The 18756-nt window shown below is 39.8% G+C and overlaps 1 protein-coding gene across 14 annotated transcripts in view; it reads left to right on the top strand.

The window, feature by feature from the left end:
- TNFSF4 (TNF superfamily member 4) overlaps nucleotides 1–18756 on the top strand; it is a 328053-nt gene that overhangs the window by 161622 nt on the left and 147675 nt on the right. For 8 of the 14 annotated variants that reach the window (XR_014814398.1, XR_002346947.2, XR_014814400.1 and 5 more), the window contains one exon: nucleotides 13186–13233. The exons of the other annotated variants lie outside the window; for them this stretch is intronic. Coding sequence is in view for 2 of the 8 variants with exons in the window: in XM_084974665.1 (XP_084830791.1) it covers nucleotides 13186–13233 (48 nt within the window). In the remaining 6 variants the exon portion in view is untranslated. Of the gene's footprint in view, nucleotides 1–13185; nucleotides 13234–18756 lie in introns of those variants that run through there. 14 annotated transcript variants of the gene reach the window in all.

Genomic DNA, 18756 nt, shown 5'->3' with positions numbered 1-18756 from the left:
GGTGTGGTGTTTTGCTTCTAAATTGCTTCCCTGTATGCTTTTCCACATGTTGTACTATACTGTTTTTAGTCTTTGCCTCCTTGAAGCATTCATTCTTGCTTTCAACTGGTGCAAGAAATCAGGGCAATTCTGCTTTTAGCCTCAAGGTGGTCTAGTGAGCTGCCCAGGTTCAATTCCTGAACAAGGAAGGAATTAAGATCTCGCTTCATGCCATCATTCGCTGTGATCTTTCTGAGATCAGTTATTGAAAGGTCCCAAAGCATAAGCCAGGGAGTCAAGGACAGGTAGAGGAAGAGCTGGAGATGACCCTGCCTGCCCCCATCTTCTTTGCTTATAGGTTTCCAAGTCTGAAGCAGGCCAGAGATCAAAAAAGGGAGAAATTTGATGAGAATAGTGTTTTTTTGTTAGCTTTTTTTTTTTTTTTTTTTTTTTTTTAGGGTTGCACCTGCAGCATATGGAAGTTCCCAGGCTACGGGTCGACTTGGAGCTGCAGCTGCCTGCCTATGCCACAACCACAGCAATGTGGGATCCAAGCTGCATCTGTGACCCACGCTGCAGCTTGCAGCTACACTGGATCCTTAACCCATTGAGAGAGGCCAGAGATTGAATCTGCATCCTCATAGATGCTAGTCAGGTTCTTAACCTGCTGAGCCACAACAAGAAGGAGTGTAGGGTTTTGATTACTATACTTGACTAGTTTTTTTTTTTTTTTTTTTTTTTTTAGTACCTGGAAAAAGAGATTTTTAAATTTCATTGAGTCCAAAATGCTTTTGATTATTAGATGTTCTATTATTTTATATAACACTTGGGAGAAGAAAACCTTTTCAATTATGATTAAAAGATGACAGATTCAGAGATGAGATATTAAAATGGAAAAATATGTTCATCTTAGAGTGATTGGAAAAGCTGAGGGTGATTGGAAAAGCTATTAGATCTGATTGAGAGTTCCTTGAAGGGAGGGTAAATGAATTAATTATAGAGCATTTAAAGGGGGGCAGTGGTAATAAAAAATGAAACTTATTCTGCCTGTATTCTGTGGTGTCCAACTGGTACAGTAAACTGGTCAAACAATGTAATTACTCAGTCTAATTTCAAGGAAACACACACACACAAGCTAGATCTGCCTCTGAAAAAAGCCTGAAGAGAAAAGGGGGTCCAGATACTGGAAGGCTCATTTTAAGTTTCACCTTCTCCAACTTACGTATATCTAATTCTGCCCAGAAAGAGCAGAACACACTCCCTGAGTGGTAACGTAGATGTTAGAGTTTGGTTGGAATTAAAAATTGGGATGGAGTTCCCATAGTGGCTCAGTGGTTAACGAATCTGACTGGGAACCATAAGGTTGCAGGTTCGTTCCCTGGCCTCACTCAGTGGGTTTAGATTCCAGCGTTGCTGTGAGCTGTGGTGTAGGTCATAGATGTGGCTCGGATCCTGTGTTGCTGTGGCTCTGGTATAGGCCGGTGGCTACAGCCCAGATTCGACCCCTAGCCCGGCAACCTCCATATGCCGTGGGAGCAGCCCTAGAAATAGCAAAAAGATAAAAAAAAAAAAAAATTGGGATACATGGAAATAATGAAATAATTGGTATATTTTCATAATTTACTAGGACCGACAGGAAAGAATTAGATAGGCTGTAAGTAACACATTTAATTACATGGGAAGGTTAATTGTATAACTGAAATATCATATGTCCTCCCTGCTGCTTAAATGTTTAGATAAACTCAATTGATTCCTCCCAATTCCATGGACTGTGAAAGTCTGAAGAACTCCCATTTGCTTTTGTGAATTCCTGGAGAATTATGTCTCACAGTCCCCTAAGCCTCTGGCTCTCATTCAATCTGGATTTGAAACTAGACTCCCGTGGTGGTTTTGAAATGTGTTAAAAAATTCTTTGACATTCCTCTCTTTAAGAGATGGACTTACTTCCTCTTCCACTGAGTATGGGATGGACTGATTTACATTGAAGGAAATGAATAAGGTATATGAGACACTGGGTGACTTCTGAGATGAGGTGATAACGCACATGGTTTCTTTCCGGCCCTCCCTCTTGGACTGCTTGCTCTGGAGGAAGCTTGCTTCTGTGTCATAAGGACACCCAAGCAGCCTTCTTGAGAGAGAGATTCGTGTGCTAAGAAACAGGTTTCCAGCCTACAGCCACGTAACTAAGTCATCTTGGAAGTGGAGGTTGGTCTCTTTGGCAACTTACTGAGGGCAAGGGACATTTTAGGAGATGTAGAGTTTGGGCTTATACTCTTTGGGAGGAAGAAATTTTCCTCTGCCCTTCTAAGTTCTTCTGGTTGGTCTAAGAATTAAATTGGCATGAGACATATTACCAGGACAAAATCACACAAAAGTTTAAAAACATGTATACATGGGAGAGATCCAGAAAAACTGAGTAAGTTGCCAAAATGGTTGATACCTCCCCTTAAATATCATCATAAGCTAAGGACAAAAGAGGATGTTGTGGGTAGAGGTTTGGGACTTCAAAGGGGAGGAAGGCAATTGACAGGGAGATGGAAAAGCGAATGTTCGGTAATAAATGTTTGCTGGATCATGCAAAGACTGGGACACAGAGTGGAATTTTAACAAAGAGACTTTGCTAGGTTCATCCCTGTTTACCAGCCTCGTTCATACTATGGTTATCTGTGGTAATAGCTCCCTTCCTGGAACAAGTCCTCTATCTACTATTTTCAGGCAGTTAACCAGAGAGACGTTTTAGGGTGGCAAGCCTTGCTCCCCTACGGTACTTCTCTCAGCAGTGATTATATCAAGGCTCAGAATCAACTTGCCCCAATAATACTTAATATCATAATAAAGTAAATAAATCAATATTAAAGAATAAAATAAAGGTAAAGTATGAAGAAGGTGTAACATTTAGTACAGTGGCTGAACAAGGGGCTCTCTGCCCAATGCACACAGAAAACAATACTATGGCACCAACTTTTGAGAAAAGAAAAAGCTTTAGTGAGAGGACAACCAGTTTTGCCAGGAGGCCAAACTCTCAATCTGTTTCGCTCATCTGGGATTCAGTCAAATTTTTGTAAGTTAGAGGAGAGTGGGCTGGTATGTGGAAGCACTGGTGGGGCAGGTGATTGGAGGGCTTTGGAATTTGGCCATTTATGGTAAGGTATGGTAGAGGGGACTTCAGCACCAGATCTTCCTGGGCAATGGACCTGTTGCTTCTGAAAAGGTTCAGGCATTCAGGTTCTGGTCATGTCCTGGTCTTTTGGTTCCACAGTAGGGGAGAAACTTCAGCTATCAGTGTAATTTGATGACAAAGTTTTCTCCTCTGTGCGTGCATTGGCTGCATGTTTATAGCTTTGCTCTGCTGTCTCGGAAAAACATCTGTATCTGGAACGGGATAGGGCCAGTTTGGGCTGCTTTTTTGGTTACACTACCTTAATAAAAGACTTCTCCCTCATGAGCAACTGGGTCTCCTTGCCCCCGGATTTTCCCCTATCCTAAACCGCTATCTTTAGCCAGTGAGACCTTCCTATATCATTTATCTGATCATGCTATTCCCTAGTTAACAAGTGCAGTCATACCCCACCGACTCCCAGTGTCATCAGAGTAAAATCTCAGCTCCTTTACTTGGCTTATAAGAACTCTTAGGTACTGCCAGGATGTGAGATAGTAGTCACTTCTCTGACCGTGGGATATTTATTTTGAATTTCATGCAATAAAGATTTTTTTTTTTTGTCTTTTTGCCATTTCTTGGGCCGCTCCCACGGCATACGTAGGTTCCCAGGCTAGGGGTCGAATCGGAGCTGTAGCCGCCGGCCTACACCAGAGCCACAGCAACACGGGATCCGAGCCATGTCTGCGACCTACACCACACTTCACAGCAAACGCTGGATCCTTAACCCACTGAGCAAGGCCAGGGATTGAATCTGCAACCTCATGGTTCCTAGTCGGATTCGTTAACCACTGAGCCACGATGGGAACTCCAAGATTTTCTTTTTCACAAGTTCCGTGTGAAGCAGAAGATACTATAACCATTACTTGGAGAATTTTTTGTTCTAGAAATGAATACTTATTTCATGTCAGTATTTCTTAACAGACACAGAATTAGTGGACCAAGTGACCAAAGCTTCTGGGAAAGCAGGAAATGACTGTTTTCACACCTATAAAGTAGGAAGGACTAAAACGCTGTGGGTGGTTGAAACTGGACAGGAGAATGAAAAGAAATTGGTGAAGCAATCCATCTTTCTTCTGAAAATATTACTGTATTAGAATCTCAAAGAAGAAGAAAATAATAATTATAGTATGTCCACTATTGAAAAGAAAAAGGTAGATTTATCTTTTGAGCTGGGACGTTGTCTATCACATGGAGTGGAAAAAATCGTTAGAGAACAGTATGCAGCGAATGATCACATAAGAAGTTATATATGCATAAATAAATACAGAGTAGAAGGTACAATATCAAATTGTTAATGATGATTGTCTCTGAGGACGGGGCTTAGGAAGGGAGTTTGTGGACTACTTCCTATGTTATTCACTTTTGAATTTTAAAAAATGTGTAAAAGCATATCCTTTATAATTTAAAAGATAGTTCCATTTTATAGGGATCAAGGGTAACAACTAGGAACTTTAACATCTATCCCTTTGTCGTTACCCAGATTCTCTCACTCAGATTTTCCTGGAATGACATCAGAATTTAATTATACCTTAAAGCCATGTTCCAAAGGTATCCCTCATAATCTCACTGGTGGCTAAAACACTCTATCTGTTATTAAATTCTTTGTCCTAGCTAATCCTCATGTTACTCTGTATACATTCACCCCCAGAGTTTGGTTAAATCTGGGGAAAAAACCCAAAGAGTTGATAATTCTCCTTTGTTTAAAAATGATTGAGTGATTTTAATTTTCACTTCGTATCATTTTTTCTCTTTTGCCAAATTTCTTGCTTTCGATCTTTTTTGGAAGCAAGAGGGTAAAAATGAAGAGTGTGGGGTTTGAAGCAGAGAAACTGGCCTCACAGCCTGCCGTCTTCATGTGCGGGTAGGCTACTTGTGGCTAAACCACTCCCTTAACTCTCCACACCTCAGTTTCCGCGCCTATAAAATGAGGTGAGTGACTGAGAAGATCACAGGAGATAACGAACGTGGAGTGTGATGAACACCTTATAGAGACTGTTTGACCCTTCTTTTCCTCCTGCCCCCACCCCACCCCCACTTCTCTCTTTTTCTTGCTTCTTTTCTTACTAGAGTCAGAAGAACGCTCTACTATTAGCATCCTCTCCTGTAAAACAGAATGAAAATAATCCTTCCCTTCTGTACTTCAAAGGGTCAATTTTGTAAGACTCAGCTGGGCAGCTGCATGTTAAAGCATGTTGTAAAGGCTAGAGTACTAATGCTAGCTGTGTTTGTATCCTGCCACATGACAGCCCTAGAAGTAGGTTTGTCCGAGTGGACATCATCCTTCCTATTTTATAGACAAGAACATAATTAAAGAAGCTGTGACTTCCATAGGATCTCACAGCACTAGAACCCAGGTCTCTAGACTGTCAGAGAATATTTTAAAAGTGTATTTCTCTTCTGTGAGTTAAAGGATCCCAACTCTTCTAGCTTTTCTTCATAAATTCCACACATCAACCTAATCCACAAAGAAAAGCTAATGAATCGTTCAAATGATTTTCTTCTCTGGAGTGGTGCTGTTAAAGTTCGGTGGAATTATGTGAGCACTGAGTGTTAGCCGGCACTGAGTATTAGCCAGCATTGTGCAGGGAAAACAGTGGCAAGTGAGAAGTCATGGTCCCTGCCTTTATGGAGTTGGGGTTGCGGTGGAGTGAGTAGATAGGGAGGGAGTTCCTTTGTGGCTCAGCTGGTTAAGAACCCTACACAGTGTCCGTGAGGATGCAGTTTCAATCCCTGGCCTTGATCAGTGGGTTAAGGATCCGGCATTGCTGTAGGCCGTGGCATAGGTCATAGATGCAGCAGGGGTCTGGTGTTGCTGTGGCTGTAGTGTAGGCCTACAGCTGCAGGTCCTATTTGCCCCCTAGCCCGGGAATTTCATATGCTGCAGATGTGGCTGTAAAAAGAAAAAAAAAAAAAAAAAAAAAAGAAAGAAGTGAATAAGCAAATAAATTAACAAGAGAGTTTTGGGTAGTGATAAAGCATTTTTGAATCAAATAAAACCTAATAAAGCATTTTTGAATCAAATAAAACCTAGGGACCTGACAGGGTGACAGTGTGGTAGTGGTAGACGAGGAGGTGTGACCTAGTCTAGTGATAGAGAAGGGCTCTGGAAGGAGATGACAGTGGAGTTGAGACTTCAAGGAGAGCAGGGACTTTGCCTCCACTATTGTGTCCCTGTTCCCAGTGACTCAGGCAGTACCCGGAAGACAACATGTGTTCAATAGATATTGGGTGAGTGAATTAACCAATGAACGAAGGAGCCCTTCATGCAAAGATCAAGGAGTACTTGGAAATGCTTTTGCTACAATGGCTAATACTAACAGCTGCCTTTGATTTTGCTCATATTACATTAGGCTTAATGATTTGCATTTATTTAAAAGTGAAATCCTCACGATAGCCCAAAGACTCAATTACATTATTACCCCATGTTTCAGATAAGGGCTATAGTTACATTTGTGGTAAAGGGAGTGGAATTTTATATTTAAAAATTTTGAATTCTCGTGTTACTTTTTGATCTCAGACACTTTAAGACCAACATTTGGTCACATTTTAATTAGTCAAAATGCTGGGGAAAGTGTTCTGATTCACCTACTTTCCTATTAAAGCATATTTGTTTAAGTTTTTTTGTATAAAAATAATAGTTTCTCTATCTGCTTCATTCATGTGCTAGTTAAAACTGAATCACAGAAATTCTGAATTGAAAGCAACTATAAAATTCAACTTGTCCAACAGTACTGTTTTATATATAATGGGACTTACGTATCAGAACCTTTTCTTTCTTTTTCTTTTCTATGGCTGCACCTGTGGCATATGGAAATTCCTGGGCTAGGTGTCCCATCAGAGCTGCAGCCTATGCCACAGGCTTAACCCACTGAACCAGGCTAGGGATCGAACCTGCATCCTCCCAGTGACAATGTTAGGTCCTTAACTTGATGAGCTACAATGGGAATTCCTCAAGACCATTTTCTTTTTTTTTTTTTTTTTTTTTTTTGTCTTTTGTTGTTGTTGTTGTTGTTGCTATTTCTTGGGCCGCTCCCGCGGCATATGGAGGTTCCCAGGCTAGGAGTTGAATCGGAGCTGTAGCCACCGGCCTACGCCAGAGCCACAGCAACGCGGGATCCGAGCCGCGTCTACGACCTACACCACAGCTCACGGCAACGCCGGATCGTTAACCCACTGAGCAAGGGCAGGGACCGAACCCGCAACCTCATGGTTCCTAGTCGGATTCGTTAACCGCTGCGCCACGACGGGAACTCCAAGACCATTTTCAATTTTTTAATTAATGACTGAATTTTTGCAGTGAGTATTTAAAACTATAATAACAAAATTGGCTGTCATTTGTTAAGCATATGAATCATGTGTTTCAAAAACAGTTCATTTGCTGTTCAAAAGGTCTGAAATGACATGGACATTAGAATCTCCATCTTGCTGATAAAAGTATCTGAGGCTCAGGGTCACATTGACCATAAATGGTAGACCTCATATTCATAGTCAGAATCCAGTACACCATGCTGCTTCTTCCAAAACAGGATCAATTCATAGTAAAAAATTAGAAATTGATCACAGAAGTTAGGGCAGTTTGGATTGACTGTTTATTCATTCCAGGATGCTAGAAATTATGTTGATTTTGGGTTTTTTTTGAGGGGGGCCAATTTTCCCCCACCTGAAAGTAAGGGCTATAAAAAAATTCTGCTTATATTTGAATTAATGCATGTAGCATCACACATCCAAGGATCAAAAAATACAATTCATTTGTATGGTATGACAGTTGGCTTTTGGCAAATGCAGAGAAGGAAACTTGATAGAGACTCTTGGGGAAGTCCCTACCCTAAGAAAATCCCTCCATGACAACAAAGTGCCCCAGGGGCCTTTGAGTTCTCTAAGGGCTGATCAAGTGCTATCTTAACACCGGTGGCAGATACTATCTTTCATGTCTTCTCTGAATGACTAAGGATTTCTGACTCTTATATTCTTCCCCCCTCTTCTTTCTCATAGGAAGTTTCTGGCTGGAGAAACCCCCAGTATAGGTAGGCTAAAGATAAAGGACTCTGGGGTTGCTTGGTCTTTTCCAGAGACTTTAAAGATCAACATCAATTTTTATTTTATCTATCTATCTATCTATCTATCTATCTATCTATCTATCTATCTATCTATCTAATCTATCATCTGTCTCTACCTCTATCTATCTATCTATCTATCTATCTATCTATCTATCTATCTATCTATCATCTACCTATTTATCTACCTTATTTTCTATTTATCTATCATCTTCACCATCATTTCTTGGAGGAGGTAAGGAATTATAATGAACAGCCATAAAAAAATCAGTAGGAGTTCCCGTCGTGGCGCAGTGGTTAACGAATCCGACTTGGAGCCATGAGGTTGCGGGTTCAGTCCCTGCCCTTGCTCAGTGGGTTGAGGATCTGGCGCTGCCGTGAGCGGTGGTGTAGGTTGCAGACGCAGCTCGGATCCCGTGTTGCTGTGGCTCTGGCATAGGCTGGCAGCTACAGCTCCAATTAGACCCCTAGCCTGGGAACCTCCATATGCCGCGGGAGCAGCCCAAGAAATGGCAAAAGACAAAAAAAAAAAAAAAAAAAATCAGAGGACCTAGTGACTTACTGAGCTCATAAAACAAATCAGTAAAATATCCTTCCAGAGACTGGGAGAAATCAGCCTAAAAGTAATGTTAGCCATATGAGAGATTTTGAGGATGGATTTAAACATCACTTAGTCTTTACGATTGAGTAGCCACTTACTGCCAACTCCGTACTCCCACCCCACTTCTCCACCCTGCTTTAGGGGCATGGTGAGATCCCAGTTTATGTAGTCATCAAAGTCTGAGAAACATATAAACTCTGTATTTGTGATGACAAATTTAGATTATTTCTGCAAAATCATTGTTATACATCACCCCCAAAAGCTTTAATTCTAGAATCATAAATCCAACTGTCAATATAAAAAGCCCTTGTGAGTTACTTGCTGTGAATCTTTTGATAAAACCTGGTGAAATTTAGAGGCTAGGCTGTTATAAACCAGAAAAAAATTTTTTTTCAAGGAAATAGAAAAAAAAGAAAAAACCTTACTTCCCTGAAATCATGTAAATGTCAAGCCTTGATCTTGCCAGCTAGTCCTTGGGCATTTTCTCGTATCCGCATGACATTACTCTCCAAAATGGATTACCGTCACCTTCTTCAGTCATCAAAACTAGTATAATGAGACAAGAACAAAGATGTCTATATTTTATAACTAAAAACATCAGGGGATAATGCTATTCTCTGTGACTAAAATTTACAACTCCCCATCCCAGCTCTAACCTCAGGATATATTGCTTCATTGTAGAATTACCGCCATATACTGCAATTACCCCTTTGCTTCTTTAACTCCTCCTTCATTAGGCCTAATCCTTTAAAGGCAGTGAGGGCCTGTCTCACTGTGCTTACCTTAGTCATGCTTCCACTGGAAAACTTCCACCAGAGACTGGAATTTGTGTGCAGGGATATTTTCCAAAGCAACACCTATAGGGGAATGAAGGAAGTAAGACTGGGCAGAGGGAAGAGTTGAAATGTGAAACCATCACAACAAAAGCCGTAGAAGATCTTTGGGTGACTCTAAAGCTGGAATGACCCTTTCAGAATCCTCTCACCTTGGAGCAAGGGAATAAGGCAGTGGATGTAGGCTGGCTCTCCCAGTGGGGCAAGACCTCAGGCAAGGCAACTTTCTACCTTCACCAAGGGCAGTTTCCAGGGAATGACTCAGCTACTGCCAGTATTCCCAGAAACTGGGGAAATAATGAGTATGCTCCAATCATGAATTCAGGGGTCTGAGTGGCATGCTACAACACCCACTACAGTACTCAAAAAATATTAAATAAGTGACAGAGTTCAGCCATTTATCCAAGTGACTGGTGTTTTTGACTTCACATATGTAAGTGGAATATTTTAATTAACCGAGGATGTATCTTGCATAGTTGTTAGTTTAGGAACATCGCTTTTAGGTACTTGTTACATAGCTGTATGGTTTCAGAACAAATTTTATTTGGCATAAAATTTATTTTATTTATCCAGTGTGATCTGCTGGAAGAAGCTCTGAGACTTGAGTTAAAAGACCTGGGTTCTTATTAGAACTCTGGCACTTACTCTCTGACTCATGTTACCTCTTTTTTTCAGTTTTCTCATCTGTAAAATGGCAAAAATGATATTTTGGGTGAGTCTTTCACAAGGTTGTAGTACAAGTAACAGGAAGAATCCTTGTCAAAGCCCTTTGTAAATGTAAACGACTGATGGAGAAGGGTGGTGGGAGCCTTCTGTTAGCATGAGGAACGGGAAGAGATCACAAAGGGAAGTGATGAGGAAAAGAGGTGAAAGTTTTTGTGAGGTGCCAAAAACCATCTCTTTTTACTTCACCAGTGTAACTCAGGCCTGCTCAAGTGAAGTAAATGCAAAATTAAACAGAACCAAACAAAAGAGAATTGAATCATATACATTAACTAAATCTTTTAGTATTTTAAAAACGTGTTTCTCACCCCCTCCCTACCAGGTAGAGGCTGCAGCAATCATATTGTTGGGAGGAAAGGAAAACCACTGTATTTGTTTAGTTTTAGGGGTTCTTGGCTATAATATAGGATCTATCACCTCAACACCACTTTGACTCAACCTGTTCATCCGAAAGCAAGTGGGTGTTCATTTCTAAGTCTCTGTTTATCTCTCTCTCTTTTTGTTGTGGTCGTGGTTGCTTTGGTCTCATTTTTGATCTTTCCCCATGATAGCCCTTTCTTAGTCCCTGTCCTGAAAGTAAGTGATCATCCTTCAGGTCAGGGTAAAGTTAGCATGGACTTCCCCACAGTAGCGGAAATGTTTCCTTTGAATTTTAAGCTTTTTCAACCTTGATGGCATGACCTTGGTTTTAGTTGAAAACTGGAGATAAATGTCATGTGGTCAACTCCAGGGAGGTGCACTTGGCTTATTTCTAACCAGAGGCATTTCCCAACCCTTTGCCCACACGAGGCTAGTTTTCTCTTCTACCTCAGAGGTTTTCTGTTGCAGGTTCTGCTCTTCTCCCTCTGCTCTTCTTTCTAGTAATCCATCCATTCATCCATCTCCCTCCAGTCTTTCTGGTTAAGAAGCCAGATTGGGTTGCATTGCACATTTCATATTCCCTCCTGCAGCCTCCTTGCATGGGCCAGATGTGGATGAACTCTGTTTGCAATTTCAATGCTGTGCTCCTGGGGCCCCCTTTTTTTGGCTTGACCTCCGTCTCTGGGAACTGGTGATTAAAAATTTCAGCAAAGCAGCAGGGTCTGGCCTGCCTTGTGCTTCCTGTTGTTTCAAGATCTGTGGGTTGAATGAATCTTACACTCAACCTCTGCCTTTGTCAACAACATTATTTATTTTTATTTCTAAGGTTCCCTAGAAGGAGACCACTTCAATGCCTGGGGAATCTGACTTTTTTTAGACTATGACAGATCCTCCTTGCTGTACCAACGACTTGTCAAGCACAGTCTTATCCATGGTGGAAGCATGATTGGTGATGGGTACAGGTGGTCAGCAGGAAAGAGCAAGCTGCTGATAAACACAGTGTTTTCTTCCTATCTACCAATGTTCATGAACATGATAAGGAGGTGTGTTTTTAGCAGTGTATGCATGCTGCCAAGATCTTTTCCGAACCTCCATTTTTTTTTTCTTCAGATATCAAATCAATGTTTGTTGGGTAGAATTGAAATTTAGGTGGTTAGACACCCAGGTTGTGTTGGGCAGATGTGCTTGATACTATCACCTTTTATCTCCAAGAGGTGGGGCTTCTAGCTAAGTGCATTCTCTTTTTAGCAATTTTTCTGGCCAACTCATCTTAAAAATATCGTCCTCTAAGAAGCTCTTTGAGGTGATGTAATTTTGGGCTCTCTGCTCTGAGATACCTCATATCATTGGAGTGTATTTTCTTGTATAATTTGTCTTTTTCACTCATGAGAACAAACTTTTTTTTTTTCTTTTTAGGACCACACTGTGTCATATAGCAGTTCTCAGGCCAGGGGTCAAATCAGAGCTACAGCTGCTGACCTACACCACAGCCACAGCAATGCCGGATCCAAGCCATATCTGCAACCTATGCCACAGCTTGTGGCAATGCTGGATCCTTAATCCACTGAATGAGGCCAGGAAATAGACCCACATACTCATGGATGCTAATCAGGGTCTTAACCCACTGAGCCACAATGGGAACTCCAACAAACACTTCCTGAGAGCAGGGACCTTGTACGTCTCCCTCTTTTTTGTGGTCAGGCTTGTTTTAACGGTGCTATTTAAGGGAATCTTTGGCAGTGATAGAAATGCTCTATTCCTCTCTATTCATTGAGGCAGACACTAGCCAGATGTGGTTATGAACACTAGAAATATAGCAAGTGTGACTGAGAAACTACATTAATCATATTTCATTTTAATTAATATCTGTATTTAAATTTAAATAGCCGCATATGACTAATGGTTATGGTATTGAACCACATAGTTAGAAGTTGTCTATTTCTACTATTCAAAGAACAAACTTGGCTTTGTTGATTCTTGATTTTGTTTCTTTCTTTACTATTTCTATGAATTCTGCTCTTTATTTTTCCTTCTTATTTTCCTTCCTTCCTTCTTTCCTATCTTCCTTCTTATTCTTTTTCTAACTTAACTTGGAAGCTTATTGATTTTAACACTTTTTCCTTTTAATGTAAGCCTTCAAAGATGTAAATTTTCCTCAAAGTGTTACTTTATTATATTCCACAAATTTAATCTATACTGTTTTAAATCAACTTTATTGAGATTTAACTTACATACATTAAAGAGCACCCTTTTAAAGAGAACATGTAGATGAATTTCAGTAAATGTACACATGAACTTTTTTACCACTATCACAATTAAAATATGGACTTTTCCTGTCACCCCCAAATGTACCTTTGTGCCCCTTTGCCATCATGCCCTACCCCATTAATCTACTTTCAATATAGATTAGTTTGGCCTTTTGTAGAATTTCATATAAATGGAACTAGCATGCATTCTTTGTCTCTTTTTCTTTAGTTCAGTGGAGAATGTTTTTGAGAGTTATCCGTGGTGTTGTATGTAATAGTAAGTACTTTCTTTCTACTACAGATTTATATTTCATGGGATGGATAGATCACAAATTTCTTATTTATTTCTTGGTGAATGTTTGGGTTGTTTTCAGTTTTGGGATATTATGAATAAAGCTGCTTTGAACATACATGTACAGGTTTTTATGCAGAGATATATTTTCATTTTACATATGTTCATATATTTTCTATCTAATCTATATTTTCATAAATTTTCATTTTTCTTGGTAATTACTTAGGTGTGGAATTGTTGGGTCATATGATGACTGTAAGTTTAACTTTATAAGAAATGGCCCATGTGTTTTAAAAACATAGTTCTGTCATTTTCAATTTCCACCAGTAATACATGAAAGTTTCAGTTGCTCCATATCCTCATCGATACTTGTTATTATAAGTCTTTTAAATCTTAGCTCTTCTAGTGGGTGTGTAGTGGTATCTTACTGTGGTTTTATGTTGTAGTTCCCTGATGACTAATAATGTTGAGCATCTTTTCATGTACTCATCAGATAATTGTGTAATTTTTGTGATATGCTTATTCAAATATTTTGCCCGTTTTAAAAAATTGAGTTGATTATATTCTTGTTATTCAGTTGTAAATATTCTTTATATATTTTGGATACAAAGATTTTTGTCATTTATATGTACTGCAAATATTTTCTCCTTGTCTGTGGCTTTCCTCCCCCATCTGCTCTTTTAAGGGCAAAGGATTTTAATTTTAATTTAATTTTATCAACTTTTTTTATGGTTTATGTTTTCTGTGTTCTATGAGGAAACGTTGTTTACCCTAAGATCACTAAGATATTTTCTTGTGTATTTTCCTCGAGAAGTTTTATAGTTTTAGTTTTAAACATAAAGTTTTATAGTTTTTTAGTTTTAAACATAAAAGTATAAGTCTGTGATCCATTTTGAGTTATTTCTTGTGTAAGGTGAAAGGGTCAAAGTTTATTTTTTTTTTCAAACAGACATCGGTTCTTCCAGCACAATTTGCTGGATTTCCTTTCCTCAATGAATTATCATGGCGCCTTTGTTGAAACTAAGTTAACAACACCTATGTGGGTAATGTGATGGGTCTTTATTGTCTATTGTGTTTTGTTAATCTATATGTGTACTTTGTGTTTTGATTACTGTAGTTTTGAATTATTTTGAAATCATATAGTGGAAGTCCTCTAATGTTCTTTTAAAAAAATTGTCGGCGTTCCCATCGTGGCTTAGTGGTTAACCAATCTGACAAGGAACCATGAGGTTGTAGGTTCAATCCCTGGCCTCACTCAGTAGGTTAAGGATCTGGCATTGCTATGAGCTGTGGTGTAAGTCGCAGACTCGGCTCAGATCCCGTGTTGCTGTGTCTCTGTCATAGGCCAGTGGCTACAGTTCCAATTAGACCCCTAGCCTGTGAACCTCCATATGCCACGAATGCGGCCCTAGAAAGACAAAGAAAAGACAAAAAAAAAAAGTCTAATCTAGATCGTTTACATGTCTATATAAATTTTAGAATTAGTTTTGTCAATTTCCAATTTTGTTTGAAATTGTATTGAATCTGAAGATGAGCTTGGGGGAAATGACATTTTAACAAGATTGAGAATTCTAATCCCTGAACATGGAATATATCTCCATTTTTTTAGACACTTAAAAACCTTCTGAATAATGTTTTATAGTTTTAGTGTACAGACCTTGCACATATTTTGCTAAAATTATACCTAAATATTTCATAGTATTTCATTCTATTATTTTTTCTTAAATTTGATTTTAAATTGTTATTTAAACATAATTTCTTATAGTCTTTTATATCCTGTATTGCCAAATTCACTTATTATTTCTAGTATTCTTTTTTAAGACATAGAGTGCTTGGGATATTCTGTAGTTGCTAGAAAGTTGACTTAGAATGAAGACAATTTTACTACTTAATTTCCAATATGTATAATTTTATTGTGTTTCTTCCACTGTTGTATGGGCAAGGAACCTCTAGTATAATATTGAAAAGAAATTGTGTGAACTCACATTACCTTCTCAGTCTTAGGGAAAACATTTAATCTTTCAGTATTAATTTTGGTACTAGCTATAGGTTTCTTGAAGATCTTATTATTAGGTTGATGGGGTTAGTTCATTCCTAGTTTGCTGAGAGGTATTATTGTGATTGAATGTTTGAATCTTGTTAAGGGGCTTTTCTGCATCTACTGAGATGATCATATAGGTTTTCTTCACCTGTGAATATGGCTAATTACCTTGATATTTGATTGTTAGACCAATCTTTAATTTCTGAGATAAACTCCACTTTGGTGTTTATTATGGTGTATTGTCCTTTTTTACATATGGCTGGATTTGATATGCTAGTATTTTATTAAGAATTTTTGCATCTTTCGGAGTTCCCGAAGTGGCGCAGTGGTTAACGAATCTGACTAGGAACCATGAGGTTGCGGGTTCGGTCCCTGCCCTTGCTCAGTGGGTTAACGATCCGGCGTTGCCGTGAGCTGTGGTGGAGGTTGCAGATGCGGCTCGTATCCCGCGTTGCTGTGGCTCTGGCGTAGGCTGGTGGCTATGGCTCCCGATTGGACCCCTAGCCTGGGAACCTCCATATGCCGCGGGAGTGGCCCAAGAAATAGCAAAAAGACAAAAAAATTTTTTTTTTTTGCATCTCTCTTCACACAGAAAATTTATTTGCATTTATTTATTTTTGTAGTAAGTTTGTTTGGTTTTGGTATTAGGTTAATGCTGGCTTTATGAAAGGAGTTGGGAATTAGTCCCTTCTCTATTTTTGGAAACGGTTTGTGTAAAAAGTGTATTTTTTTTTCTTTTTAAAATATTTAATATAGTCCATCAGTGTAGCCATCTGGACTTGGAATTTTCTTTGTGGAAAAGGTTTTTTTTTTTGTTTTTAGTTTTTTGGGTTTTTAAAAATTAATTGATTATATAGGGTTATTAAGGCTTTCTGTTTTTTTCTTTATTTTTGTTGTTTGCTAGTTTTTTTCCTTTCTGTCTAATATGGTATAAGTTGCACATATTTTTATTTTTAAATTATCTGTTGGCTCTTGAATCTACTCATTTTTCATACTGATAATTTTTGTCTTTTATTTTTTTACTTACACACCTAGTTAGAGATTTATCAATTGTATTGCCTTTTTCAAAGAATCAGCTTTTGGTTTCATTGAATTTTCTGAATTGTTTGTCCCATTTCTATGTTATTGATATATATATTATTTATATATATATAAAATTTTGCTTTTTTATATATGTTGGACTTAATCTACCCTTCCTTTTCATTTTTTTTTTTTTTTTCTTTTCTAGGGCCGCTCCTGTGGCACGTGGAGCTTCCCAAGCTAGGGTTCTAATTGGAACTGTAGTCGCTGGCCTACGCCACAGCCACAGCCATGCCAGATCTGAGCTGCATCTGTGATCCACACCACAGCTCACGGCAACGCCAGATCCTTAACCCACTGAGCAAGGGCAGGGATTGAACCCGCAACCTCATGGTTCCTAGTCGGATTTGTTAACCACTGTGCCACGATGGGAACTCCTTCCTTTTCATTTTTTAAGGCTGATGCTTCCTGGAAGATTGATGTTAGAATTCTTTTTTTTTTTTTTTAAAGGAAAACCCTTGTAGGTCTCTCGTGGTAATTGATCCAAGGCTGAAAACTCCTAACAGAGAATCTAGCCAAGAGATAGGGAGGCCTGCATAACAGCAAGAGCCAGTCTGAGGAAGAATTATCTTGGTTAGGGCCAGTGGGATTACCATCCATTGACATCTTTTTAAAAGTAAATTGGTTAATCACCATCTTTTAGCTAACTTCTTAACCATCCTCCGGAAACATGAGGCAGGGGGCACTTATCCATTAGGCACAGTAGGTAAGATGCCTAAATCCTATGATCTCATGAAAATGGTTTAATTTCTTTCACAAAAATGATGCTGAAGACAGTGGAGGTTGTGATGGCAAAAATAGGATAAATCAAGTATGGTACCAAGGATAGGGCCCATTATGAGAAGCTATTTTCAATATTTTGGATATTAACTCCTCCCAGAGCATCTACAAAACACATCTTGAAGGGAGACCCATGAGTCCTCAATCTGGCCTGACTCTCTTATTTGACAATAGGTAAAATTTATTTTTTTTCTGAGCAGGAGATCAGGATGCTATTTCTAGAGAAAGGGAGGGGGAACGGGAAAGGTGGAAACAACTGGGTTCACAGCAGAAGCCCGGTATAGAACCAGCTGTGCTCTTGCAGAACACCTGCGACTGGAAGTGCTGGGGTGGAGCACAGAAGAGGATGCATACTCTACTTCAATGTCCTGAACCTGTGCAATGCAAGCGGTTTTAGATGCACTAAGCTCTGGGCTGCAGGCTATGCTTGCTCTGTTATGTGGATTCATTACTAAAAACCTGAGTGCTTTAACTTTCTCAAGGTGTGTATTGGGTTTCTTGCAGTTTATCTGACTCAGGGTGCTTTTCAAATCCAGCTGGAGATCCTGCTCCTCCTAGAAGCATGGTGGGCTCTTCAGAAATACAGAGCAAGCAGCACCTAGTCAGTCATTTCAGCTTAATTACTATCACGTGGCTTGTGCAGGCTGCCAAATAGGCAAGGTTGGACAATAGTCCAAAAGTTTGGTCTCCAAACTTTTCCACAAGGGTTCTTGCAGATAGTGTCAGGTCTCCTGCCCTCCCTATACCTCCAAAATCAGCTTGCAAAACTCAGTACAGCCCCTTCCTCAGAGCACACACTCTGCTGTGGTGGAGAGCAGTGAGCCGAACTGTAAGCCAGAGCCAGAATTCCACCAGACGGCTGCTTTCCCAGAATACCCCTATTTTTTTTTTTTTTTTTGCCACGCCCCAGCCACCTGCGTGCGTAAGTTAAGTCCCACCCCCTTGTGAGTGGTGGTGAAGAGAAAGTCAATAGCAACCGTTCAAAGAGGAGAGCATAGGCCTTGAGCATAAGGAGCCGAAACTGGTACCAGGCATGAGAAAGAACGCCATCCTCGGTCGCCGCCCGCAGCTCTCTGTGTTCGCAGTCCGCTGAGCTTGTGGAGGCACAGGTTTCCAGACACTGGCTATGGTTGCTCTGCCCAGGGGCCACTACTGTGACCCCAGATGCAACTTCCTAAGAGTGTACAAAGAGGAAATAAGATCTGAATCTATTCAGACTCCAGCACCAGAAGCCAGAGAACGCTAAGTTGAGGAAGGAGATTCGGGCCTCGTGGACCTCAGGGACCCTGAGGCTGCGAGAGCCACCAGGCCGGCCATAGCTACGGGGAGCAGGCAGCTGCCACCTGAGGAGTCAGGCCCTGTGGCCTCTGCCACGGAGGACAGCAGCTGCGAACTGGCTACCCTTCTATTGTAATGTAAGTTTATTTAGAGCTATAAATCCCATCTAGGTACTGCCTTATCTCTATGCCACAGATTTCGTTATGGTGTGTTTTAATTTTTTATTTAAAAAATATGTGGTTTCCCTTGTGATTTCATTTTTGATCCATGGGTTGTTTAGAAGTGCATCTTTTAATGTCCAAATATGCCATATTTTACAGATTTCTTTA

The sequence above is a fragment of the Sus scrofa genome, chromosome 9, assembly GCF_054392235.1.
Source record: "Sus scrofa isolate SSC_HxYL_T2T_F1_AM1 chromosome 9, Sscrofa_HxYL_maternal_Yorkshire_Landrace_v2.0, whole genome shotgun sequence".
NCBI classification, from domain to species: Eukaryota; Metazoa; Chordata; class Mammalia; order Artiodactyla; family Suidae; genus Sus; species Sus scrofa.
The sequence above is the reverse complement of the archived record's forward strand: the minus strand, read 5'-3'. Positions and strand labels throughout refer to the sequence as shown.